This window comes from Falco peregrinus, chromosome 9, assembly GCF_023634155.1.
Source record: "Falco peregrinus isolate bFalPer1 chromosome 9, bFalPer1.pri, whole genome shotgun sequence".
Taxonomy (NCBI): Eukaryota; Metazoa; Chordata; class Aves; order Falconiformes; family Falconidae; genus Falco; species Falco peregrinus.
In genome coordinates, this window is record NC_073729.1 from 37,288,024 (window position 1) to 37,314,865 (window position 26,842).

At 46.3% G+C, this 26,842-nt stretch overlaps 2 protein-coding genes across 4 annotated transcripts in view; one reads left to right on the forward strand and one right to left on the reverse strand.

The window, feature by feature from the left end:
* The window catches only part of RALY (RALY heterogeneous nuclear ribonucleoprotein), a 124,299-nt gene extending 121,691 nt beyond the window's left edge, over positions 1-2,608 (forward strand). For all 3 annotated transcript variants that reach the window (XM_055814522.1, XM_055814521.1, XM_005229283.4), the window contains exons 9-10: positions 2,090-2,138; positions 2,394-2,608. In XM_055814522.1, the coding sequence (XP_055670497.1) occupies positions 2,090-2,134 (45 nt within the window). In that variant the 3' untranslated portion in view covers positions 2,135-2,138; positions 2,394-2,608. The remainder of the gene's footprint in view (positions 1-2,089; positions 2,139-2,393) is intronic.
* Positions 2,609-13,123: 10,515 nt separating this feature from the next.
* On the reverse strand, positions 13,124-24,573 carry EIF2S2 (eukaryotic translation initiation factor 2 subunit beta). The gene is made up of 9 exons (XM_055814335.1): positions 24,420-24,573; positions 19,612-19,792; positions 18,580-18,683; positions 17,400-17,535; positions 16,993-17,093; positions 16,409-16,557; positions 15,460-15,516; positions 14,331-14,416; positions 13,124-13,596 (listed from the first exon to the last, which is right to left on the reverse strand). The coding sequence occupies exons 1-9, from the start codon at positions 24,432-24,434 to the stop codon at positions 13,421-13,423; spliced, it is 1,005 nt and encodes a 334-aa protein (XP_055670310.1). The 5' UTR covers positions 24,435-24,573; the 3' UTR covers positions 13,124-13,420.
* Between the last annotated feature and the right edge of the window lie 2,269 nt (positions 24,574-26,842).

Consider the following 26,842-nt stretch of genomic DNA (forward strand, 5'->3'; position numbering starts at 1 on the left):
CCCAGGGGGCAGTGAGCTTACACTTGCCTTCACCCTCCTTTTGCTGCTGCTGTGCTGACAGATGCTATTCTAACTCCATCACTGTCCACTGGAGGGGTGGCTCTCTGTTGTTCGTGGGTGGCTCAGCTGTGCTTTCCATCTTCTAGTTTCTGCCTTTTGGTGTAGGAAGAAGCTCAGCTGGGAGCTTGTTGTTCATCCATGCTGGCCTCCTGCCATACCTGCCCTGTCATCAGAACGGGCCATTCTTGTGCGTCAAGGCAGGTGTCCTTGAAGATGACCCAGACGCTCCGGAGTAGTCTCCCATGGGATTTTGCCAAGCAGATCCCTGCATAACCCAAAATCTGCTTTAAGTTCAGGGATTTTATTCTGCTCTTTTATCTTGGTCCCTTCTCCCAGGATAATCAGCGTCAGTCTCATGGTCACTGCAGCCAAGACCTCTCTCCATCCCATCTTCACATCTTTAACCAGTTCCTCCTTGGTCGTCAGTAACAGTCCAGAAGAAAGTCTCCCCTAGTCAGCTGGTTGGTCAGTTGTGTCAAGAAGTTATTTGTGATGCACCCCAGAAATCTCCTGGGTTGCTGGCACCCAGCTCTGCTGCCCACCCGCCAGACGCCAGGGTGGTCCAAGTCCCTCAGCAGTACACGGGCCTGCGAGCAGGAGGCTTCCACCAGCCATCCAGGAGAGACTTCATATCAGGCAGTCTGTAGCAGATGCCTGCCATGTCACCCACCTTGGTCTGTCCCCTGATTCTCACCCACAAGCTCTCAGCTGACTCATCACCTGTTCCAAGGCAAATCCCTGTGCATCTGGGCTATTCCTTTGCCCAGAGCACATGCCACCTCACCTGGCTTTCCTGAAGAGCCTGTTTCCAGGGTGCTACCTGCCCAGCAATTGCAGAGACAGAGCCTTTGTTCTGTTGCCAGAAGTCACAAGCCTCCAGACTTGGCGCTCTTGGGAGTCTCCAAGCACAGACATCCTTCGAGCATAGTCTCCAGGTGTCCCTTCATCATGCATTGCACTCCTGAGCCTTTTCCCCTGTGGGGTCTCTGCAAAGACCCTGTTGATCTCCGATTGTAAAAATCTATTTACCTCCCCCAGTTCCCTGTAAACCAGCCGGCTGCTAACAAGGTTGGGACCTTGCCCTTCCTTTCAGATTACCTAGCATCCCTGCAGACATCTCCTGGATCCATTTCCATCTCTAAACTAGTCATTGCAAGATTTGGCCTGTGCAGGAAATAAAATACTACCCTGAGCACCTAATTCTTTTAATGATACTGCATTGCAGGATGGCTCTAGGAGGGAGACTTTCCCATGCTGTGCTTTCAAAACCACTGTTGCTTGGGGAGTGGTTCAGCACACCAGCACTATCGTTGTGGCCTTTGGAGTGATGAATATTATGGCTTTTACCATTCTGGATGATGAGTTCTGCTGCAAACTGGGACCAGTTTCCATGTTCAACAGCAGAGTCATTACATCATGCACGATTTGCCACTGCAGACTGACTGCACCTTAGCATCCTTGGGCAGTTCCAGTCATGCAGGAATGCCTGTTCCCTGGTGTGGACCAAGTCCCAGATTAACTTCTGTCAGTGCTACAAGGCATGAGCTGTGCAAGCACACACGGTAAACTTGATGAAAGTGCTGAGCATGGACTTAACCTGCCCATGCAGAAATTACACATCCAGTGTAACATGGCAACTCGTGCCACAGGCTCAAGACCTTCCAGGGGACATGCCTGCTGGAGGTGCTGACTCTGGTGTAGCCCAGATCAGACACCTGACTTTACACAAGGGAAGGTGGGATTTCATTTCATCCCAGTCCCTTTGAGGTTCAGCAGGAGCCAGACTTCAAAATCCAAGAGGGAATCACACATCCCAGGTCTGTTTGGAAAAGCCCTTCCGTAATAAGGAGCCAGAGGAAATTTTGGGGTTTGCCTGGGACTGTGTCTGCCAGAAACCACAGCAACGGCTCCCGGTGTCCACATCAGCCGTGGTACCAGCTGGCCACCACATGTGAGGTGTCACAGTGTTCCAGGCAGGGCAGGAGGGACACGTGGTGATTTACTGTTTCTGGTTCCCTTTTCCCTCCAGGAGAACAGCCATTACACAGATGTGGAGGATGCCAGACTACAGTAACCAGGTACAGCTCACACACTGCTTTTTAGAGACTGGTTCTGAGCAAAAGCTTTGGTTCCGTGCATGCTGGGGCAGGGGAGCTGCTGCTTCAGAAGGTGTCTTTTCTGCTGATCCTCTGTGTTTTCCTAGCACTGAACCTGGCTGCTCAGCTGGGTCACTGATCAGCCCCTCACTCCCTTCCCAAAATCACAAATCTTTGAGGTCCAAGGAAAAGTATTTACCTTTTCCCTGTGCGCCCCTCTCTCCGCTCTCCTTGCAGCCCATTCAGAACAGCAGTGAGCAACAGCGTGAGGAAAGCACGAGGCTAAACCCTGTCCTGGCACGCTGAGCAAGGCAAGCTGAATCGAAGTGCTGCTGTCATCTCTACCTGGCATTCAAAAGGAGAAACACGGCCTGACATCTTCCATCCATCTGTAAAGCAAAGACAAAGAAAACTCATCATCCCAGTGAACCCCCACTGCCCTGTGCAATGGATTCAGAGCTCTGCAGCCGGCAGAGGCAGGAACCAGACCCTGCTCAGTCCATAACTATCACTGACTGGATAACGGGAGAGCAGTTGTGTCACCAAATGAGTCAGAGATGTTATAGAGCTTTTTGTAGGGGAGGAGGGAGAACTAAGCCTAACCCAATAAAGACTTTTATTTTTGTTTTCCCCATGCTGGGTGAGAGCCAGAGCATTTGCTAACTGGGGAAAAGTACTGTCTCAGTTTGGACAATTTGTGTTCTCACGCTAAAGGTCATGTTGAGGAAGAGGGTGTGGGGTGAGTTGTCCTCCCAGAATGGTCACCTCCTGTCATGTCTCTCTTGCCCCGTGAGCTGCCGTGGGTACACCATCACTTCCGGGTGGAAAGGAGTTGGTGCTGGTGCATGTGCTGTGCTCTGTGCAGCTGCTTAAAGAGAGGGAAAGGGAAAGAAAGCTGCCCACAGGAAAGCAAATGATCTCAAGCAGGACAAACAAAGCATACTTCATCTTCAGTGGCTTGGTCTCCTTGTTCTCCACTGGTAAATCACTACATAAAGGCTGAGCAAGTCTCTGCAGAGGGAGGGGGTGCAAGCACGTATGGATGAGACCCTTTTCTTGGACCAGCTACTCCCTGGAAGGGATGTGATCCACCCACTTCTCCAGCCCAGTGCCAGAGGCATCAGCCCATCCCCAGGGGTGCTCACATCTCCTGCCCCAGCCTCGCTGGCTCTTCACACTGACCTGGCATGCCAGGAGAGTGGCGCCACAGCTCCTGCTCCCGACTGCCGAGGCTAGGCTCTGCTCCATCACCAGTCCGACAGGCCTGCGCAGCGTGACGACTGGCCTGAGCACAGCGAGACTGGTAATGGCGAACACCCCGAGCACGATGCATGTGGGCGTGCAGGCACCTCCCCACCCACCCAGACGCAGGCTGCTTTTGGCCCGTGCCACGTCCTGCGAGCAGAGGGCTGCAGCAGCCAGCATGCGGCTCGTTGTGGGAACTCCCTCACGCCACAACACCCAAGAGATCTCTCAGCCTTTCTCTTCCTGTTTGTTCCTCCTTTGTGGGCTTAGCCAGTTTTTCTGAGTTCAGGGGTAAATGGGACTGATACTCATGCAGCACTTTATTCAGATCAGATGCATCCTGCCCGTCTTCCCTCTTCCCTTCCAAAACACACACACACACACACACATCAGTGTTTTGACTCCAGAACAGTGTCCACACCTTCTCCTTGGTCAAACCCTCCCACAAAATGCGCGGCCTCCCAGGTCGAGCAGAGCGCTCGAGCACTCAAAGCCAGACCTCATCTACGGTATCTGTCCTTGAAGGGTGAAGGGGAAAACAGGTCCTGGGGGCAACACTTCCCTCCCCAAGGGCCGTCCTGGAGCAAGCATGGCTCTTGAAGCACAATGTTTTGTTTGCATCTCTTATTTTCAAATAATTCATGAGGGATTAAAGGGATAACCGTGCTTTCCCCTACCTTTTTCCGGTTCCTGTACAATTTACCCTTTGTGTTGTACTGAGCCGTTGTAGAGCTGTTTTCTAGGCTTTGAGAGATGAGCTGCAGTTTTTGCTATGACTGTGTTGCTGATGTTTGGGAGAAAGGTAACCTTGTACATACAATCCTGTATAATAAAAGAAAGAAATTAATTAATTTGCTTTTGCTCTCTTCTCTCTCTGTCATACGTACACACACACATTTTTTCCTCCATTTCAGACAAGTAAGTCTTCTTTTCCTTTCTAAGCTTCAGCTCTGCCCAGGGGATTTGCTTTCCCTTACACAAGGTATATCCCAGCAGGCTGAGCAAAATCTCTGGGGTTCTAAGACTTCTCCTCTGGAGGCCTCGAAACTCATCTGATGCAGGAGAGCAGGGGACAAATCCAGGCCTTTTAATCTCTGGACTTTGCACTGGTCCAGCTCTGTATAACGGACTGGAAAAATGAGGCTGCTGTGCCAGTTTGCAGAAGCCACTGGTGCTCACAGATGCTCCTTAGGCACAATGTCTTCTGGCCATCTCCCCAGCCCCTTCCCCAGCAAAGCTCATACCAAGTTGCCAGCTGTGCACGTGTTCACTGGAGTAATCATCCAAACCCTGGCACGTGTGGCACCTGAGCTGTGTCCATCCATCCTGCCATCAGTCACCAGATCACTCCAAGGTGAGGAGAGCAGCACCGTCAGGCTGATGGCTGGGCGTCTGCAGCTGGGAAAGAGAAGGAAAGATGGAGGGGAGGGAGGGAAGAAAAAAAGCAAGTAAAAAAGATTAGCTATCAAAATCAGCCCACCCTTAGGTCTGTTGAGCCAGGTGCCTGGGCTGCAAGACCAGCCATGGCTCGGTGCCTCGGAGAGGGCAGAGCGCACCCTGGCTCCGTCCCACCCCGAGCCCCTGCCTCACCGGCCACACGTCAGCCTGGCTGGGCTGGACCATGCAGCTCATCAGCCTCAGGCCACCAGAGCACAGTCAAGGTCTCTAGCAAACAATGGTTTGATTTGGTTATTTGCGGGTCTCCTAGCAAACAACTGGTTTGATTTGGTTATTTGGGGGAGAGAGTGAGGGACTTTGTGAGCTCTTACACAGGCCCCCGTACAGTCATTAACTTTGCTCTTGGCTGTAGATGGGGCTTCAACAAAGTGAGTTCTGGGGGTTTGAGCTTACCAAGTTCTGTACGGGACCATCCAGAAAACCTGCGCATGAAGAGGCGAGGGCACAGCAGTGGGGTGGGCAAGGGGCTGCACACCGCCCCTCTCACCCCTTAAGGCCACAAAGCAGCTGCCAAGTTTCCTGCTGACTTTGCTGGGTCCACCAGGAGAGGAGGTGTCACCCCCTCCCTCCGAGCACTGCTTTCCCAGGGACAGAGAGGGAGGGCAGGGGGAAGGGCAGATGCCCACTGCAGGGGCACAGAGCATAAACCGCTCACCATTTCATAGTGAACGTGCAGAGTGCAGGCAAAGCCACCAGCGCTATTTAAGTGTGCACCTGAGCTCCTGTTCCCCAGCTTCCCCATCCCACCTTTCCAGACACTAACACACACGTGAGCTACTGTGTGGGGTGCTGCATGCTCAGAGCACAACGGAGTGCTTTAACCACAGCCCATCCATCCTCATCCTCAATCCCAGCCCAAACCACACTCTGCTGTCACAGGGAAGCAGACCACAGTGAAGAGCAGAAGCCCTATTACTGAGCTTGTCCAGCTTAACAGAAAGATGTGTGGTCCTCTCCAAGGCATTTTAAACATCCGTGACACAAATCTGTCAGACCTCATTAGCTCTTGAATGAATATAAAGGGGTCCCACCCTATGTGCACCCAACCTCCTTTTCCATGGTCCAGAGTCCCTCCAGAGTCATTTCCTGTAATTGTCCCTGCCCTGCTGGGATGTGGGAAGACAAGGGCTGGGTCAGTCCATTCTCCCCAGCATTTCCCCCAGGGCAACATCTGCACATTCTGAAGAAAAAGGACCAACATAAACGGAGCAACTCATCTGAACATAAACAGTTTCCGTCTTGTGAATTGAAAAAAAAAAAATGCTTTTGTTAAAGGCTTTCCCCACCACCCACAAAGACAAGTTCTCATTACCAAGTGTCCTGGACCTCACCTGGCTTGTCACATTTGCTGCTCTGCTTGTTGCCATCCCATCTGCGCTTGGAGGCAACAGCAGCATGGTCTTTGTTGGAAACAAAACCGAAGGTCTCAATCCCCACTGCCTTGCCTGCTCCCCTGCAAAGGAAACATGAAATGTATGAGGTTGCCAACACACTGGTGTGCTGCTCTGGGTGGGAATAGCAGATGTATAGGAACTTTTGGTGCTCTGCTTTTTCATGTGCCTCGGTAGTCATTAGAGCAATAGAGCAGGGTTACCCCAGTCCCAAATCCTCCTTTTATTGTGCTTCTGGGCATGGAAAGACAATCTGTTGGCCCAAAACACCTGTAATCTTGCATTCAGTTTGAGTCAGGAGATGCAACAAAAGCCCCCCCAGGCTTTAATAAATCCTATTAACTTTAACGAGCATCACAGTTAAAATCCACGCAGCACTTTGGAAATACTTCAGTTATTGCAGCTGTAATAGGGCCCGTTCTTTGGCAAATTTGTAAAAGCTAGTGACTGCCTCTGTGAGAGTTGTCATATCCCTCCTGCACTGTCTTCCCAATATCCGCAGAAGATTTAATTCCATATTTTGACTCTTCTCAAGAAAGTTGTGGAAACATTTGGAGATGTGGTCGAGAACCCCAAGGGCTCCTGGTGGAGTCTTTCCATCCTCTGCCAGGAAAAGCCTCTCAAGCCTTGGCCAGGGACAGCGCGATGCCAAAGGAGCCGGCCACCTCCAGACCCGCTGTGCGCGCCCGGCAGTGGCTGGAGCAGCCGTTCCTGCCTGCACTGAGCCCCACGCACCAGCACTGCTCACAGACCCATCGCAACGGCGTGTGGCCACACAGCCTCAGAACAGACACACTGTATCAATTTAGCAAGAAAATCCTCAAGTTCAGCACCCTCTCATTGCCCAGACTTCCTAGCTGGTGGATTATTTGCTCTGACAGGTTTGAGAGGGCTCCTCAAACCCAATTTCCTACAGGCCCCAGCTGTCACCCCTTCCCTGGACTCACAGCCCCAGGGAGTAGCCCAAACTAGTTGCAAAGACGACCCACAAAAAGCATGACTGAGATAGACAAGATGCAAGAGGGGGAAAAGGGAAGGATAAGGGTGAGAGATACAGGCAGGGGCGGGAATGAGGGCCCCCAGCACATGAGCCTCCTTGCTGCTGCCTTTACTCCATTTGCAAGCAGATATCACCGGGGGTGAAGCATGGACTGACGCTGCAGCCTGCCCCATCTGCTCACCGACCACTTCTTCACCCCTCCTGCCCCGCCGGTGGGCAGCTCCTGCAGCTCCTCCTCAGCCCCCGCAGCTGCATTCACTGCGCCGGGCAGCCAGCGACGGCCCCGCTTGGCTGTGGGTGGGCACGAGCAGCCGGCCGGGGATGCTTTCAGACCACAGCCAGCACAGCGTAAGCAGCCCCTTGACGCCCAGGTGAAACCCACCTGCATTCGGACCACACCTGAGACCTGGGAGGCTTTGGCAAATTTAATCTGCATATCTCCTTCAATAAAACTGCTGTGGGTGCCACAGGGTGGTGACACTTTACATATATCCATTTAAACTGCTCGAAGACCAGCCTGGCTGCGGGGCCTAGGGATGCAGCATCCTGCCCCATCACACTGCGGGAGCCCGGCAGCACAGCAGACTCACCCTCACAGGCAGGTCCAGCCCCAGCCACGGGTCCGCAGAGCTGCAGGAGCAGCCGGAGTGCGGCAGCACCACAACGCCAGAGGCCAAAGCGGCGATGGGCAAGTGCCACCAGAGCTGGCTATTCATCCTGTGTCACTGAGGGAGAGAGTGCGTGCGCATGCTGTAAACACAAGCAATTAGTAACTTGTTTGTATATCAGCATCTAATATAATATTTCAGTAAATTCAAAAATAAAAGTGAATTTCAGTCAAAGAGCTTCATGTGAAAGGAAGGGAGGCTCGGCAGGCAGCAGGCAGCCAGCAGGAGGAACAGGGGCAAAAGAAGAGTAATCTTAAACATACCATAATGAACTATACCTAAAAGCTCTTCTAAAGTAATTTACGTACACCTGGATATTGGGTATGAAGAGGAATCAGAAATCATTCTCACGCACCCAGAGCACTTCTGGCTGATACAGCCTCCTGGGACGTGCATTTGCATTCAAAAGCTTAAAGTTCAAGAAACACTAGAGATAAAAGGAGAAACAAAGATGCATTAAGAGCAATGTGGGAAGGTGGATTTAAACTAAAAGGAAAGGAAAAAAAAAAGCAGGAAGAAATTAAGAGAAGTAACAGCACAGGCACTCGGCCCTCCAGGATACCTACAGCCCGAAGTGCCACCCGGCAGACAGGTGTCATCAGGAAGTCTTCCCGTTCTCACAGCTTGGACACGCAGGGCATCCTAGGAAAAAAGCAGCACAGCAACTTGAAAGGTATCCAGGGGTTATGGTGAAGTAAAAATGTAATTCATATCGCTTTTACTTGTAGTCATTTGCCCTCCATCTATTGCTAACGAGCCTGGCCTTAAACCCCACCACAGCGATCTGCTCACCTGACGCCGGGGCAGCCCAGCGGCTGGTACCCAGCAGCTGGTACCCAGCGCCGTGGCCTGGGCGCCCCTGGCAGGGGGCAAAGCTCAGCGCCCTGGCGAGGGGACGCAGCTCCCGGGGCCGTGCCCGCCATGCCAGTGGGAAGCCCAGGCTGGGCAGCATCTCCTGCCAGGCAGCAGCTCCATCCCTGGGGCACACAGTGGCTGGTCTTTCATCTGATGTTTCCCCTCCTGTCCCAAAAACAAGTGGTTGATTGAGCAACACGCCCTTGCTCCAGCCTCGCCGCTTACCTGTCACATACCTGCACGGGTGACACAGTTCTCCCAACAAGGCCACCACACGTTTCTCTTCCTTCCCTGCAGCACCGGGAGCGTCCCGCAGGCTGCGGGGCTCAGCGCTGGCTGGCACAGGAGCGTGGGGATCGGGGCAGTGCTGCCCTTGCGGGGACACCAGCACCACTGGCCCCACCACAGCTGAGATGAACGGTGCCGACACTGCCAAACCAACACCAAAAGTCAGATTCTTCAGAACCGTAATAGCAAGAAGTCATATCCATGACTTGGGCTAACTGCCAAAATGCCCTATACACGCAGAAAGCAGAACGCGAGGCAGAGCCACGTAGGTCCAACCTACCCCTGGCCGATCCCCACGAACACTGAGGGAATCCAACACCTGCAGAGCTGAGCTGCAGGTCCCCTTTGCACTGCTGAAAAAGACCAGGAGAGGCTTTCATCAGGACAGGCTTGTCCTGGTACGCCGACCACCACCACTAACCTCAGCGTTTCTGGCTGTTTCCCTCCAGGGACACCAAACTGCCTGTTTTCCCATCATTTGAGTCCTTCATGTTTCTGGGGAAGAGTGAGGTTAGTGGCTGAAAAAAAACACCAGTTAACAAGACAGTTCAGAAGCAGGATAAGTCAACCCAGACTTACCACCCGGGGTCACAGCCCAGCACATCCAGCCTGATGTCCTGTCTCCGGCAGGGGCCAGGAACAGGATGCTCAGGGAAGAGCTTGCACTGGAGCAGCCAGGGTTCAAACCCACGTATTGTGAGGGCAACCACTTGTCAAATGGAAAGCTACAGAAAATGACATTCTGCTACTCAGGCAATGTAGGACTAACCTTTACTATGGCAAAACCAACTTGAAAACAGAAACCCAAGCAATTATTCTGGAAGCCGGTGTGGCTTTGCAGTTTGTTGCCCATACAGGCTGAAGCAGAACTGGCAATTCTTGTGCAGCTCTGGTTTTCTGCTAAGTATCTGCCTTCAACTCTTTCCAAAGCTTGGCATCTCACTTGCTTGGATACTCTTCTGTTAGTCTGGTAATCTGGAATAAAACTCTAGGAAAAAACTGAGCAGAGGGGCAGAAGAGATAGCTGGAGAAACATTATTTAAAATATTAACAGAGAAGTTCTAATGAATCTTAGCTGTCAGCACCACACTCAACTTCACATTCGCTTGACTTTCAGAGCTTTCCTGCTGTTTCTATTTCTGTACCTCCTCCACTAAATACCATCATACGCACTTCCACCTGACTGCAGCAGAACATCCCATGCAAATTGTTACAAACCTTGTCCTGTTTTCAGCAGCAGCTTTGAAAATGTGCTTTTTCTTCTCCTCGCTTACAATCTTAGGTGACCAAGTTTGCAGGCCCACAGCTGACACAAGCCAGGGACCTCAGGATGTGGTGTACCCGTCTGGAGGACACAATGCACTACGACCGTGCACAGCACTAACCAGACATCCCCCACTCTCAGTGGGAACTTGTAATACACACTTCTCCTCCTTTATACCATTTCTGGTTATAAAAATATCACTGCTTTGATTCAATCCTTGCCTTGGCTAGAAGCTTCTGTGAAGTTTGGTCTCACTTATTTTCGTAATAGTAACCGGTTATTTCAGCACAACACAACCACCCCACCCCGAAGGCAGCTGATCCCGCTGCATCTGCACTGACCAGGGAACTAGATCTGTTTTCATGTTGCTGGTTACTTTGGTGACCCATGCAAGGTCACCTAACCCTTAGAGTTCCACCCCTCACTAGGCAACAGAAACGAAAGCACTTTCCTGGCAAAAGTGGGTTATAAAGAGAGTATTCTTCTTACAAGGGTATCGGTAAATTCCAAATGGACTGACCGCAACACGGCTTCTTCTGTAAAGCTCCCCCAGGACCTCCAGTGACAAGTCTCAGGAGATTTTCATTTGCACACTCTGGGCTGAAAGATGTATTGCATCTTTACTGCCAGAAAGGAACAGATCTGCAACAGCTCAGATTACTGAGATAAGGTGTATGAGAACTCCAGGCATGGCAGGAGCCTCGGAGAGAAGCAACGCAGCTGCATCACTGTGCTTTTTGTCACCTCCCAGGCTCCTCCCCAGCCCACTCAAACAGGGATCCCGAGCCGCTCTGCAGTCTTCCAGTACCTAAACAAATCTGGCTCCCACATCTCCACGGCACTATGCAGCCAACGTTCAGCTCAGAGAAAAAAGCATGGAGAAAGAGTTCTGTCTGCCTCCAAACACATGCCTGCACGCAGACCCAAGGCCAAGCTACCACCGCAGTCTGTTACAAACTCCATCCTTAAGCTGCTTACTTAGATTCAGCTTAAGTACAAAACTTTTTTTGCCTCTGAACACAACTGCACTTCAAACTTACATCAATCTTACCAGAAGCAAGAGGCATTTGTGTTCATACACTTCTAGTAACCATACTCCTTTTTGAATGTACACTGGAAGGCGTTGGGTTTTTTTTTAAATAAGAATCAAGCAGTATCTGCTTGTAGACACAGAAGACTTCATGCATCAATGAGGTTGTTCCACAGCCAAGAGTACAGCTCAAGATGTTTCACTCAAATACTAGTCATCAAAACCAATGCCTTCAGGATTTCACGTACAGACCCAGAATACATCTATGAAATATAAAGCTCACCTGTGAGCCAGGAGAGCTCACAGGTGATTGATTCAAACAATCATTTATTCCTTTATTAGTTTGGCCTTTTTGACCCAAATATGCTGAAGTAAAACTTTGTATTTAATACACTATAACAACAGCACCAATTCAAGGCCATACTGTATTTTAAGTACGTTAAAGGTATGTGACCCAGGACAAAGCAAGCATTTAAAAATAGAAAGTATCATTGTTTAGCTACTTCAGTGTCTGAAACAAAAAGACAACAAGCACTTCTCCAGAAAGTTTTACCTCCAACAGAATGCCTATTTGCTAGAGAAAAAACCAAGAATACAACAATGTTACAAGAGGCACTGATCCTGGCTTTATTCACTTAAAGACACATCCAACATTGTTATAGCTCACTTGAAATTCAAAATGCTTTTAAGAAACCAACCATAAAACCTTGATTTTTGCCTTACAGTGAGTGCTGTCAGGTTTTCAAATAGCAAGTGACTTCCCAGCAAGACTGTGTTCTGTATTAACATACATACAAAGATTAAAACTTGGTAGAAACCCTTCAGTTTCTTATATTGATGAATTGCATTCAGAATGACCACCGTTTTCCCTGAGGAGGTGGCTACTCTGCTTACCTGCAGGGATGGGTGCCCGGGGTCCTGAGCTACTGCATCTTATCCTGACCCTATGCCATTTTGGCATCAAATGAAAATTGTCCCCCCTTACAGTACTCAACAGGGACTTCACTCCCCGTTTGCATCTTTGTACTTGGCAGCTGTAACAAAATTTCTACAGCACTAGAAACACTAGTTAGGACAGCACTATGCATGTCCCCCAGAGATTACTGATACTGACTGCTAGTGGACAGAAGTGCACACTATGATCAAGAAGCATAATGTGTTAATTTGGAACTCAAAACTACTTGGCAGTATCTTCTGTAAATTCAAGATTTATGTAAAGACATGTATTGCAGCCATCATATAATGATGTTACTATATCCATTTTTTTCTGCATTTAGTTAGATTATTTTTAAAGTGATGAAGAGTGCAGGACTTAAGAAATATAAACATTTCTCTATTAGAAATTGCAAAATTTAGTACTATGACACTATGAAAACTTACAATACAGTTTATCAATTCTATGTTAAGATTCAGCATCAATATGCTGTCTGATCTATCTCAGAGCTACATTCTGCCAAATTAAGCAGTATCAAAATGTCCTGATGTCACTTTCTGTGCAAAGTGCATTCCCATACAAATGTGGCTATAAAAGCATGAGCAGGTCTCATGTTGATATATCATCCCCCCCGTCTTTCTGTGACTGCTTTCTCTGTTTAATGACAGCCTAACCAAAAGTAAGCTTGTAATGTAAAAGCAAAACAACCATTATCTTGAACTTTATTCTGGGTCTTGGACATAGTTCAGTGTCATAATCAGCACAACACCACATCAACCATTCCCATGAGCTGTCTAAAGGAAAACTGAAGGAAAAATCCAAAATCGAAGACACTCACTGTTACAATATCTTTAATTTATCTTGTGTTTTACAGAAGTCTGAATGGATTAAAAAGCACCTCCTTTCCCATCACGTTCCTTACAGTTGGTAAAATATATTCAATGAGCAAATGTATGTGAACAGCTTGAGGATCTGCATCTTGCAAGGATTTCACAGACCAATCAATCAAAAGCCAAATTTCTTGTAGTTTTACAATCTTGTTTTAATACAATGGTAAATCCACTCCAACTGTAAACCTGTCCAGTCATATCTCCCCAGAACACTTTGCAAAATCCAGTGTTGATTAGCAAACTAGTTAGCTTTGGCACGGAGCTGTGCTCTCTTGCCTGTGACAGCCTGGAAACCAGTTTTGATGCTGGCGACGGAGCAGCGAGAGTGGCAGGTCTCACACTGCAAGAAATATAATCTGGTGTCCTTCTGTAGGATTGTGTCTGGTGACCGACATGTATGACAGGTGACATACTCCTCTGCAGAAAAGGAATTAAGTTGCAGTTAAACGATAACGCATGATCAGCGGACAAGTCACCACTTCTTCAGCCTTAATTTAACAGTTGTCTTGAAAGGGTGCTCAAATGCATCTACTGACTTAGAAGTGGCTTACTAAGAAAAACACAGAGGCTGAGGCAACCTAACAATTCCTCCTAGTTCCCAGGTTCATAAAGACTAGGTTTCACATGGTACATTATGCACCGACACTGCCATTTTAAAAACAGCAACCACCAGTTAAGACTTCCCGCTGGTGTTCCGCAACTTCCTCTGCTGAAACAGCATTCCCCTATGTCATTGTACAGCACAGCACTAAAGCAGGACTTTTTTGTTACATATAATCTCAGAGTGCTTTGACCAGCAGTGACACACACACCATATGTGTTAATGTGTACAAAAGACTAAAATTAACAATTACTGTTATTTTCTATAGCCCTCAAAGCCAAGAAATGAAAGTCAGATGAAAACAAGCAATTCTCAAACGCTCTTACTGTTTTCCTTGGTATGTTTTAGTGCAGGACAGAGTACGACCTCTGTGCTTATAAACGTGGCAGAACCACCTGTTACTTGCATTATTTCATTATAAAGCTGCAGCAAAGTTGTAGCGTCTTAGCAGACTCTCCACAGCATGCACATACATATGGGCCATACATGGGTCACTGGTCATCAAAAGGGGCCTGAGAGAAATCTGGAGCGCAAAGGCAGTTATACTTACTGATATATCTTCTCAAGACATTTTCTATCTGTTTTTGCTGGAATCTTCCTTTGATTACAAGTTGGTTGTTACCATCTATTGAGCCACTAATTTAAAAGAAAAAAATAATTATTTGGTTTGCAGAAGATGTCAAGCATTAAAACTACTCAGGAACATGAAGCAAGATAACGATGCATGCTTCAGGAGTAAGCCAGCATTACTTTGTGGATAAAAATACAAAATTCTGAAGGCACTTAAAAAACCTACAGGAAGATTTGCCCAAGTATAGCCCTCACTGCAGTAAAAGCAAACTCCAGCAGAGATCAGCCTCACAGTCAAGCTTCCCAGTCAGAAGAACTTTACAGAATTGAGAATTGACACCTGCTTATCTCATAGAAGTGACCAAACAACTCCCTAGTAAGATGCAATGAGTGATACGATCCTCTTCTAACCATTCTAATGTAGCATGTTGAATGTTTTTTCACATTATGATTTCCAAGTTCTTGTTTAAGTTGTCTGGAGCTGAAGGGACTCCAAAGCCCAATCAAACGGGCATCTGTTGCACAAACATTGCAATTAGGCTCCTTGATTCTCTGCCTACATATAACAACACTGCAGTCTAGAACAGAGAAATGAACAGACAACAAGTAGTACACTACCACAGCACGAGATCTTCAATAAAAGGCATATGAAATCAACACTTTTTTATGCTGACAGGTGGGTTTAACTGCAGCATTAGACAGAATAACTAGCTACAGGCCCACAAGACCTGCCATTAGGCACAGAGGCATTCTCTCTTCCCTAGCTATTTATCATCTGCCTTAGGCTGATATGAGCCACAGAGCCACCCTCACCAACTGCGACAAATGGCTCTGCTATCAGAGCATCTTTGAGAAAGGTCCCAAATAGGGAACTGAAATCCTTATCCAGACTGTTCTCTGGGAGTTATAGTTTGCCTCTGTACCTCTTCCCTAAGATGGTATCTCTCCAACCACCCAGCACAGCACCCAAGTCCAGGGAAGAAAAGGCCGATGTTCGCGCACATACACACAGATCTAAACCCAAGAGTTCTATTTTTTGTCAGATAACGTCAACTACGTTGGCGTTGCGTCTTACATGCATAAGCATATACACAGCCCAATAGCCTTACCTTGTACCCAATTCTGCCAACAAAAATGCCAGAAGATGTTTTGGCTGACGATGTAATCTAAAAATAAAGTAAGGATATGTTTAACCTTCCCCCAGTATATTTATACAGGACTGGCAAGCTAAAATGATCTTAAATTACCACATTTAAAAGGGGGCAGTGCCATAGTATCTGCACCAAAGAGCACAGACAATGACTGAGGACACCAGAAAGCTGAGCAGTCCACAAAAAAACCCTGCACCACATCTGCCCCCCCCAAACTCACAATTACAGTAACTATTAAAAATAAGTTGTTTATTGAGATTTTCCATTCATACTCTCCCATCCCTCTGCCATTTCCTGAAAAGTGTTACTAGTGACCATTAAAAATTCACTTTAGTATACTACCCAGATCCTCAGCATGATTTCATCATAACTGTTTTCTGGCACACTTTTGAAACAAATCAGATATACATTCCCAGAATCACCCACAAAGAACTGCCCTGACAAGAAATAATTAAGACATAGAAAGCACTGCAGAAAACCGTGGGAAAAAAATTACTGAACTCCACATCGTTTACCAAGAGAATAGTATTTCTAGTCAGTTCAAATTAGAAAGAACTTTCCCTACCCAAGACCTGCAAATAAATCACACTGGTGACCAAGCTACAGACTTGACAGAAGCCAGTGAACTCACAAAAACAATAGTTTAGTTTCAGTCCATGAAGGCGAGATAGCAAGCCTATCATTTTCATAATTTAAGTATAAAATAAGGAATTATCTCAATAAGTCATCTTCATAAATACCTTCTCAGAGAAATGTAGAGGAAGTGAGCGGTATGACTGAAACAGCTTTCAGTTTACTTCTGGTTTGCTATAGCCCTTTGCCAGAAACATGCATTCAACACAACAGCTAACAGCACAGGTAAGCACATTCATCTGCTATTCCTGGGAAATCTAAAGAGGAAACTTACAATTTGCAGATATCTGTAAAGTTGACAAAAGATGTTTTCTTGGTCCCTACTCTTACAACCTGCGGAGGCTTCATGACAAATTTTCGTTTTTCTCCAGCTACCATATCTGGGTTTTTTTCCCGCATGATGTTAAATACTCTATTGAGCAGCTACAAAAAACAAGAATTCACATCAACATATCTTGCATTTCTCAAATAAAGTACATCAATTCTAAAACACCTTCAAATACCGTTCACAGTGAATTGTAGATTGTCTTTGCCCTTTAGCATTTCCCCATATGTTTTTGAACACACCCTTAAAAAAAATCATTCTGATAAATGCAAAATATAAAAGCTGTTTCCCCAAGGGTTTACTTCATCATCTACAAGCACCTCAGCCTATTTGCAGAGGTCTTTTAACTATCACTAATATTGCCCTATATGAAAATTAACTGTGATAGAAGATGCGCTTTGTTATTTTTCTGTTCATGAGCTTCTGACTACAAGTCTTAATTTTAAGTTGGAAACAGGACACAGGAGCATAAGGCCCTGCTCTACTGATGCATGTCAATACGGAAAATATTTTTAAAGTATTTTAAACAGTACCTCATCATATGTGTAGTCCCTTTCTGAGCCTGCCCACGCAGGTCCTGACTGAAGGCTAAAAGAAATTCCATCGTCTTTTTTGCTGTCTTCATCCTCAAAAGCTGCAAAGAAAGTTGTTTTGGATTCATTAAGAAGAAAAGAAACGTTATTTAACCTCATGCTTACACCATTTCTAAAAGTACATCGAAGAAGGTTCCAATGTGGACACAAGTCTCTGCTTGCCTGCCTACAAGGGTATCAGCACTTACGGAAAATTTATACAGTGCTTTTTTAGAACATTTTTCTGATAAATAATTAGTAGTAAAGGTAACAACATCAATTTTGAAACAAAAAAGGCACCTGAACAGAACTTATTCACCTACAACATTTCACTTTCAACACCTCACTGAGCTAGGTTATAGTTTTACCTTCATCCTTCTCCATTATCTCATCTTCATCTGGAAACTTCACATTCTTCTTTTTCTTCTTTTTATTGCCCAGCATGATATCAAGGTCATCTTCAGGTTCTACTGCCTCTGGCACATCTCCTTCAATTTTCAAGTCCTGAAAAGAAATAAAAAAGACTATAGTTTACAGTATTGAACACAAATCTCCATTGCACAGCATGAGAAATAATACTTGTAGCACACTATACTAGATGAATACTAGTATATATAGTATATATATTACTCGTACTAGTAATACTAGATGATATATACCACAGTCTTGAAACGTAACAGATAAGAACGGAACTAAAGCACACTGAAGAGAGCACTGCACTACTACCATGAAGCAGAGCTAGATTTTTATCTTCTGGTCTAACTTCTGGCTTGTCAAGAACAAGGTCACACTACATTGACCTAAAGGCCTCACCCACTTTACAGCATAAGGGAACAAAACACTCCCCATGCCAGGCCATAAGGTAAGGGAAAAGCCATGCTACCTGCAGCTAGTCCAAACTATCACAACCCTGCACATGCAGAGAACACAGATCAAGTATTCCACCTATCTGCAGCAGATCAGAAGGACATTTTCTTCCCCAAAAGGCAAAATCGAAAGATGATGGTTTACACATAATTTATTTCTCAGTTCTCTAGGTCTCTGAGCTTGCCAGCTACGCTGACGTGATACAAAACCACAACTTGGTATAAAACTTGAGAACAGTAGAAATACCTCACACACCTTCTGGAACACAGAACAGTAGCCAATCATTTCTAAAGAAAATACCAGAGTAAAACAAGATTTCTTTATTTGAAGGGCTGGCCTTTTGAGGACTACTCTGTGCATGACTTCTGACATCCATTTAGTTGTTTCACCGCAAAAGACAATTAGTCTTGATGCTAGTCAACCCTTACTACAGACTGCAGAATTACTTGCTCATTGTGCAAATCTGTTACAATTTTTTCACTTCTGGGCAAAAAGCCCTGCAGGAGCAAATGTTCAGCAGAACCTACTATGTATGAAAAACACAGTGAAACATAACTTTCATTATTATCTGCACAAAGACACAATGACAGACTCAAAACAACTCCTGTGCTGCCAATCCCAAGAAAATGAAAGCAAAAAAATTTTCAGCCATAGCAAGATAGCCTAGTTACGTAAACAAACCTTTACACCTTCTTCTGCTTCATCTATATCGAATATCTTTTTTGGTTTTTTCTTCTTTTTTTTTTGATTGAAGAAGTTTAAGTCATCCAGGTCATCTGTTGCATCTAAAAAACAAAGGATTGCCAAAAGAAGCATAACTGTAGAAACAGTTTAGACATTAAGGTTTCTAATTTACATCCAAATCTTCAAAACATTACAGTAAGACATAATCAACGATCTGTAGCCCCTACAGATATCCTTCAGGTTTTAAAGAGGTCATTCCCCTCCTACCCCCAAATACCGCAGTACCATTTTACAGTTTCTGCATCTTCTAAATGCATTTTATAATTTTTTTAAGTGCTTAATCTTTCTTTCTGCTGTGCAAGAGAAACTAGCTACTTTTGTCATTACAGTAGAGATGCTTGAAAAAAACTAAAACTGTAGGACAAAGGTGTAGTTTCTCTGGTCTACTGCAGCAGCCAATTTATAGCAGTCAAAAAAACTGATTTAAGTTAACAGCATTCCCAAATCAGGTCATCTTGAAATGACACTGGCCTCAATTTAAAAAGCAAGGTTATATACACAATCACAAGCTTATTTCCTGAAAGATTCTGAAGAACACTCCAGTTCTCACATTCACAGCTCTCCAAAAACTAGAAAACCTTTTAAACATATTTCTGTTATTCACACTATTGTTTAATTGTTCGAATGAAAAACAGCTATAGTTGTGGAATTACTGCAATAACTGCATGTGAAGATTTAAAAGTTCTTGCTAACTATTTTAGGGATTCTCTTTTCACTGCCTCACACAAAAGACTCTGAGTCAGGAAAGTGGAATTACATAAGCCACCGGTAGCTTGCTGAATGTTTGTGAATGTGATTTCAAGCAGGAGGCAAATATGCCCTTCAAGTAAGTAGAGTATTAGTCTCAAGCCTCTAAACAGACTAGGGCCACAGCATTATACACTGCGATGCGAAATTCTTGAAACGGGGCTTGTAGTTTCAAGATACAGAAGGACTACTTTTAGGAGCCTATCTGCTGATTCACTTTACCTTTCTTCCTGCTGTCTTCTTCATCTGCTTCAACATCTTTGTCTTCTGTTGGCTCTGGTTCAACTTCTTTTGTTTCAGATTGTTGAGTCTCTTCCGCTTGTGTATCTCCCCCTTCCTCATCCAACATAAAGGGCTTCTTTTTCTTCTTCTTCTTCTTGCTCATAGTGGGATCGAAAATCATCTGTAAAAGCCAAGAGTTCCTTAGCAGCATAATAATCACCTAACATTTAATATTTGTAACACCTTCAAGCTTCTCTCAACATTCCCTCAGTTACCCAAACTGTTCTTCTGTTTCAATCTCAATTAGGGATTTTTCTAGATCTGTAACAATGTAATACAAATTAGCTGACTCAAAACAGTGATAACACAGGCTTCTTTAAACAGGGATCTTGTCCCAAGGAAAAACCCATGTGACCAATTACAAGAGAATATTGCTTGACACTTAGCTTCTGCTACTTGGCCTATAATAGTCCAAGCTTCCTGCCAACTATTTATTAGCTGAAAATACATTAAAGCTGTGAATCTTAGACAGACTAGCTACCAGCTGCTTCTCCATTTTACTTCAGAACTTGAGTCCATAATGTCAGTAAGACCATGTGAAACTATCACTGAACCACTCAGCAACAGAAAAAAAAATTAAGCACACCTATACCATACAGCTTATACCACATATCAGCTACACTTTGTACTTCCATGTCCAAGACACATTAATTTCCAAATTTATTAAAAGGCAAGATTTACCAGCACTCTTGACAAGAATGCTCTGGACTAGGGAAAAACCTAGAAGGGGGCTGGTGATACAGCAAGATCTGTATCAGCTCTCAACACTATGAAGTAGCACAGGTCTCATCCTTTTCCCCAGCAGGTGGGAAACTGAACCTCAGAGACCAAGTGGTAAAAAGCTGTTAATGACTTTTTTAACCAACAAAGAAGCTTAATTCACCTGATCTGACTGAAGAAGGCACTACCCCAAGACTAATTTTTAACCTATTCATCATCTGCAGATCTGAGATATTTAACACACAAGCTCTTCAGTTTTCCAACACAGGAATGCTTTGTACTTTTTTCACTTAAGATGCAAGTTTGACATCATAGCTTCTGGTCAGTTTTGTTACATCCATCTGGCCGTATTTTCACACAGTAGTATATCTCTAATACATCAAAATTTTAAACGCCAATGAGACTCTCCAGTTTTTCTTATGCAGTGATTGAAGAGTGTTCTCACAGATAGTTAAAATTCACCATCTGAAACTCCCTTACTTATGAAAATAACACTTCATCAAAGCAGCACTTCTCCAACTTCTCGATTTGTTACACCCTGCAAGTTTGGCGGTTTCCCTCTCTCCACAACGCAACCTTTTCCTCACACTTCTCATTCTCCTACACACAATATTCATGTGATATTCTTCCATTTTTCTGAAACTTATGCTTCATAAAGGCTCTATTGAAGGCAGTGAACTCCACATATGGGTGTTCGCAGCAGAGTATCCCAAAGTGTCCACATATATGGGACACTTAAGCTTGCAGCTTCCAAACTGCTGAAGCGTGTCTTTAGTTGTACACAATGCACTATATTTTCAAAAAAGTTCTCCTAGAGGGCTTTGCTCTAATGCTTAGACACATGTATGACTCATGCTTTTGTAATGCACAGTAATCAAAGAATATGCACCTGTTACGCTATCTGCTGGCTTCCTCTTGTAACTTCTACAGTCTGGTGAAACAGCAGGAAAGCTGCCTGCACTAGCAGGAGTTCACAGCTTTGGGAACAAGCACATGAACACCTTTTCAAAATCATGACTCACTTCAATGAACAAGCTTCACAAGACTCCAAAGAGTCTTGTATCTTCTCACACGATTAAGCAAACATAAGGTTATGCTTAGATGGGGCATAGTAATTTCTAAGAAGGAACCAGCCCACCCACTCCAAAGCACTCTTCTCTTTGTGAAGAAAAATACATCTTTCATCCTGGACCACCATAAAGCACATCTTGTGTCTACCAGAGACAGAACGTGTCTGAAGGTAGCACCACATTAAACTGCAGTTAACACACAAGGACAACTTCTGGATCCAGGAGATTGTTTTTTCAGCATTAAAACTATGTAGCTGGCCTGGAACACAGCACTGCTCTGAAGGTCGGCTCCATCCAGTCCAGTCAAACCAAGCTTTTGCAAACCTAAGACCTAGTCATAACATGCTAAGTGCTCTCAGGAAACTAATGGAAGAGTTCCACAACCTCAGAAGATCTATGCCTGAAATATTTTTTTTCATTAAGGGCTTCAATGAAAACTAAGGAGTCAAGGTCACACATGCTTCAACAAGTCATGATGTAAACTGACCAGCCTCATAACTAGGCTATTCTGTGTTTTGACTTTCTGAGCTAGATGTTTCAGAAGTTTTTGTTCCTTTTCTGTATTCAGCACATTTGATTAGTCAAAGCATTATCATACCATTTAAGCACTGAAAAACCGTACAAAGTTGCAGACCCTCTACGGAAGAGATTAGAGGCCCCAGCCCAAATATACCAAATCCCATGCCTTCCCTGTGTAGAAACAGTTATAGATTTCCATTCTGTTTCTGCTCTCAGAGCCAAATTCCCTTATGGGGTTTCCTCTTCTGTAGGCCACACAGTTCCTTCTCACATCCAGTTCCATATACCTACTCCTTATTTCAAATGCCTAGCCAGTCAAAATCCCAACTTACAGAAAATTAGCAAGTGAAAGAACAGAGGGGAAAAAAAACAGAAAGCATCAATGCTTCGTAGTCCAAACGCAATTCTCCAGACAGAAGCCAGCATTAAAGTGCTGTGACAGTGACAAATGCTGGGGATTCAAATAGAAGTTGCAAATAAATCCCATTTCATTAGCTTGAATAAATGCAGGCATGTCTACAAAGCAGATAGCAACTCTGCACTGATAAAAGTTAGTTCAGATATCCTTATACTACACTGAGCTGAAGCCTCTGATAGAGTGCAAAATTATTAAGACCAATCTGCACCTAAACCCTCAGGCAGCTCAAAATATAGCATCCTCTATTATTATTTCCTGGAGCTTCATAAAACTACAGGGCCGGAATAACTCTTGGGTATCTAGTAGGATTTGATATCTATAGTAGGATTTTAAATAAACCGAATAGATGTTAACAGACTGCTGCTTCTTGCAAATAGGGCCTGTGTTGCCTCTGCCGTGCCACACTTCTGGGCAGCACTTGGACAATAGATGTTTCTACCGGGGCATTTTGTTTTGTATACAGCCCTAAAAAAATTGAAGCTACAGTCCAATACCAGAAAACAGTTTTCCAACATCTACACCAGTTTAAAGTGCACATTTGTCTTCATGCGTCTTCACTCCCCTCAACCTTAGAGGATCACTGGCTTTAAAAAGTTTCACCAACTTAACGTCAATAACGAACTACTTGGCTCCTAACAACCAGATATACAGAAATTCTGGCAGGCATGCACACTCACCCACTCTCACAGACACACTAGCCAGAAGATCTAACAGCAACAGTTTAGTTAACAGTTTAGTTGTGATATCTGCTACCATTTTCATTCTCAGTCAGTCTGCTACATAAAGCAATCCAGAGGTGTAACTTTACTGAACTAGATATTCCTGGTATCTGCCTCAATGTCAGAAAAAAAACCAAAAACACATTAGGCAAAAAAAAAAACAATTTTACTGACACTTCAGCTAAACCTGAACCAGGAAAATCCAGATGAACACTCCATGGTCTTACGATCACCTGGGACAGAAAGCATCTAATGCAAGGATTCCCATGTCCAAATTTCTGGAACCAGAGTAAAACCTAGACATTAGAACTGCAGTTCCAAGGACACGATTAGGCATAAAAATGCAGTACATTCATTCTAAGATGTTAAAGCAGCTAAATAAGTCAGTCTCAGCCTCCATTAAAATAGTTAGTAATTATACTGGCTCTCCTTTATTACATAGGCCAAATTATGACTTGCCTGTCTCCAAGGCCAGATTGATCACTTTGCTCAGAAGGAAACAAGCCACACTGGTATTTTAAACATCAGCAGAAAGAAGATACAAGACCAAAAGCAGCCACCTCACGGACTCAGCCAGGGCAGTTTCCCACAGGCGATGCAGTCATGCATCAGGGTGCATACAGCCTCCTACGTGTAAAGCTTTCCTTCTCCCCGCGAGAACAGCTGCAATGAGGTTAGTAAAGACGCCACACACCTATAACACTTCAAAAATGTCTCAGAGACAGACGTATGTACTTTCCGGAAAGTGTGCCTAAGCAGCCGCCGCCGGCTGCGGGAAGCCTGCCGCTCGGGCTCGGGCTCGGGCAGCGGCTGAACCCTTCGCACCGCCGGAGAGGCTCGAATGGCGATGGAGGGGCGGCGGCGGGGAGACCTGCCCCTCGGCCGGCCCTCCCTCGGCGGAGCGGGCGGTGGCAGCACGGGGGACGCTGCCTGCCCACGGTACCGGGAGCCAGGCCGCACACCGGCCCGGCGGCCGCTGCCTGCCCACGGTACCGGGAGCCAGGCCGCACACCGGCCCGGTGGGCCCCGGCGGCGCGCGGAGACCGGGGAAGCTCCCGGCCCTTAGACCGGCCTCCGCCCGCCGCACCGGCAGCTCCGGGACGGCGGCGAGCGGGACCGGGGCGGCGGGAGCCACGCCGCGCCGCCCGCCCCAGCAGCGAGGCGCCGGCTGCGGCCCGGGGCGGAGGCCGCGCTCGCCGCCCGCCGCAGGCCTCAGGCCCAGCCGCTCACATGGCGGCAGCCCCGGCCGCAGCACAGGCCTCGGGCGCGGCCCCCCGGAGGGTGGCGGCCGCCGGGTCTCACCTCATCGCCCGACATGGCTGCGGCCGGACGCGGTGCGGGAGACGGGCGGAGCGGCGGGCGCTCAGGGACGCGGCCAGCCGATGCCCACGACCGCCGCGCTCGCCTCTTGCATCAGCGTTCCCCTCCCCCGCCGCGCCGCCCGCGCCTGCGCCGCCCCGCCGCCTGCCGGGAGTTGTCGTTCCCCGGCCGCGCCTGCGCGGAGCGGAGCGCGGGGCTGGCCGTGCCGCGGGCCCTGCCTGGGTCGGTGCCCTGAGGGGCCGCGGGGCGCCACTGCCGGTGCGAGGGCCGGCGGCGGGACCCGGGCGCCCCGGGGCGGTGTGCTCGGCGGGGGCTGGCCGCTCGCGGGGCGCCACAGCGCTGTGTCCGCCATGGGCAGGGCAGGCCCGGGCCGGGCCTAGCGCAGCCTGCTGGGCTCGGGGTATCCCCGAGGATGGGAACACCGGCACCGCTCTGGGCAGCCTGCTTCACCACCCGCACGGCAAAAACGATTTTTCTATTTTTTAAGTAGAATATCCTGTATTCCAGACTGCACCTGCTGCCACTTGTCACCCAGAAGGGTCTGGCTCTGCCCCATTTACCCCCTCTACAGACACTGACAAGGTCCCCCCAAACCTTCTCTTTTACAAGCTCAACAATTTGGAATCTCTTGGCTTCTCCTCATATGTCAGATGCTCCAATCCCTTAGTCCTTCTTCCTCATTCCATTTCCCTAATGCTAGCTAATAAAATAATATGGCACCAATACACAACAGAATTACTTACCATGAAGTATGTGTTAAAATTCTGCTTCCCAACCAACTCTGAAATTAAATGCAAGACTTAGTGTTAAAGCAAACAGAGGCATCAGCCCAAACATTGTTACAGGGTGTTTTACATTTCATTTCCAGACCATTTGCTTTCTTGGAGTCCCATAACTTCCCATTATATGGTGTAAACCTGTACTATTCTTTTTACACTAATGGGAGACTATGGACACTTCATCATTTAAGTTTTTTTAATCACCTACAAGAAAAGACTGTCCATCTCATTACCCTTGGTCTTCCTTTCATCTACCCTTCTTGCTTGCCTCAGTCACGGACGAGGACATCCAGCACACTCTGTCTGCAAAGCCATCAGTTTGGATGCATAGTAGGCACCAGGACAGGATCAGTTTTAGCTTTTCTCAGTAGGACCACGATGTTTTCTCTTAAATCTCTGAAACCCAACTTCAAAAGATTTTTCTTTCTTGCTTCAATACCGCCACATTTCCCTGGTTATTTGCAGCATTTGTGTCTTTGTCACTTGCCATTAAGCCACAGGGATACCATGGATTTTCTGCTACCGCAGGCAGCTGTTATTTAATGCCATTGATAAACTGAGTAGACAGATTCGGTGTTGCTGTAACACTGGAGATGGTCTCCCCAAAATTCCTCTTCTTTCTTTTGCTGCAAGCGTTTGCTTCAACATCACTTTCATATGAGACTGTTCACACTGAATCACTTTTCACTGGCATGAAACTAGGGCACACGGATTGCAAATGACTATGCCTGCACTGGCCTACCCACAGAGCAACACCCCACCTCACTTCCCAGAGCTCACCTAGACCAACCTCCTGTCCTGGGATGCGATAACTGTATTTTTATATCACCATATCACAAATTACATGTCTAAGCTGTTCTTAAATATCACCATGGACAGAGATTCTCTCTGCAGCTGGTTCAAGTGCCTGACAAAAAATTTTGTCATCTTCCTTGCTGTGACTTAATCCAATGCCAGTTGTAGTGTCCCCTTGAGGACACAAGTTCACCACAAAACCCATGGGCCTTTGGAATATCACTGTGCCCTTCCTTGTCTTGACCCCATAACCTTCTTTTTCAAAAGATGCAAATCCAGCCCCTCCAACCTTTTTCACAACATCGTAACTTTTTGTTCTTATTTCCACTACTCTCTTCTGCACCTCACTTACTTACGTACATATTTCTTAAGTGCAGTGCCCAATAAAGGGCATAGTACTTTCATCAGATGCCTTGGCAGTACCATATAGAGCAGCATAATTCCCCCCAGTGTCTCACCTGTAACATATCTGTTAATCTTTGTCAGTAATACTTGGGGACCAAGTATTATTAGTGACAAACACCCCAAGATGCTTGGTGATCAAAAATCCTGAGATTTGCTCCCTCCAGTTGTCTGCCTAATGAATAATACATAACATAATGTTGTGCACATATGTAATACACAATATTTGGAAAACGTCAGAGGAAAAGCTAGCAGGAGCTGCTGGAAGTGCTATGCTGGAGTTATGACCAGATCTTCAGATAGAAACCAAAACACTCTTTGAAGCTCTTGGCTGCAGGCACTGCAACACCAAAGGCATGCCTGGGAGACCACCTTATATTGATTTTTTCCCCTCCTCTGCTGCCAGACTATGCAGGATGCAGGATTTTG

What these genes read in the sequence shown, in the direction of transcription:
- EIF2S2 (XM_055814335.1), bottom strand. An exon ending in AAGCAGAAGAAGGTGTAAAG is followed by an intron (nt 17,536 to 18,579) that starts GTTTGTTTACGT and finishes ATTTCTTTTCAG; the next exon opens with GACTTGAAAATTGAAGGAGA. An exon ending in GATAATGGAGAAGGATGAAG is followed by an intron (nt 17,094 to 17,399) that starts GTAAAACTATAA and finishes CTTTCTTTGCAG; the next exon opens with CTTTTGAGGATGAAGACAGC.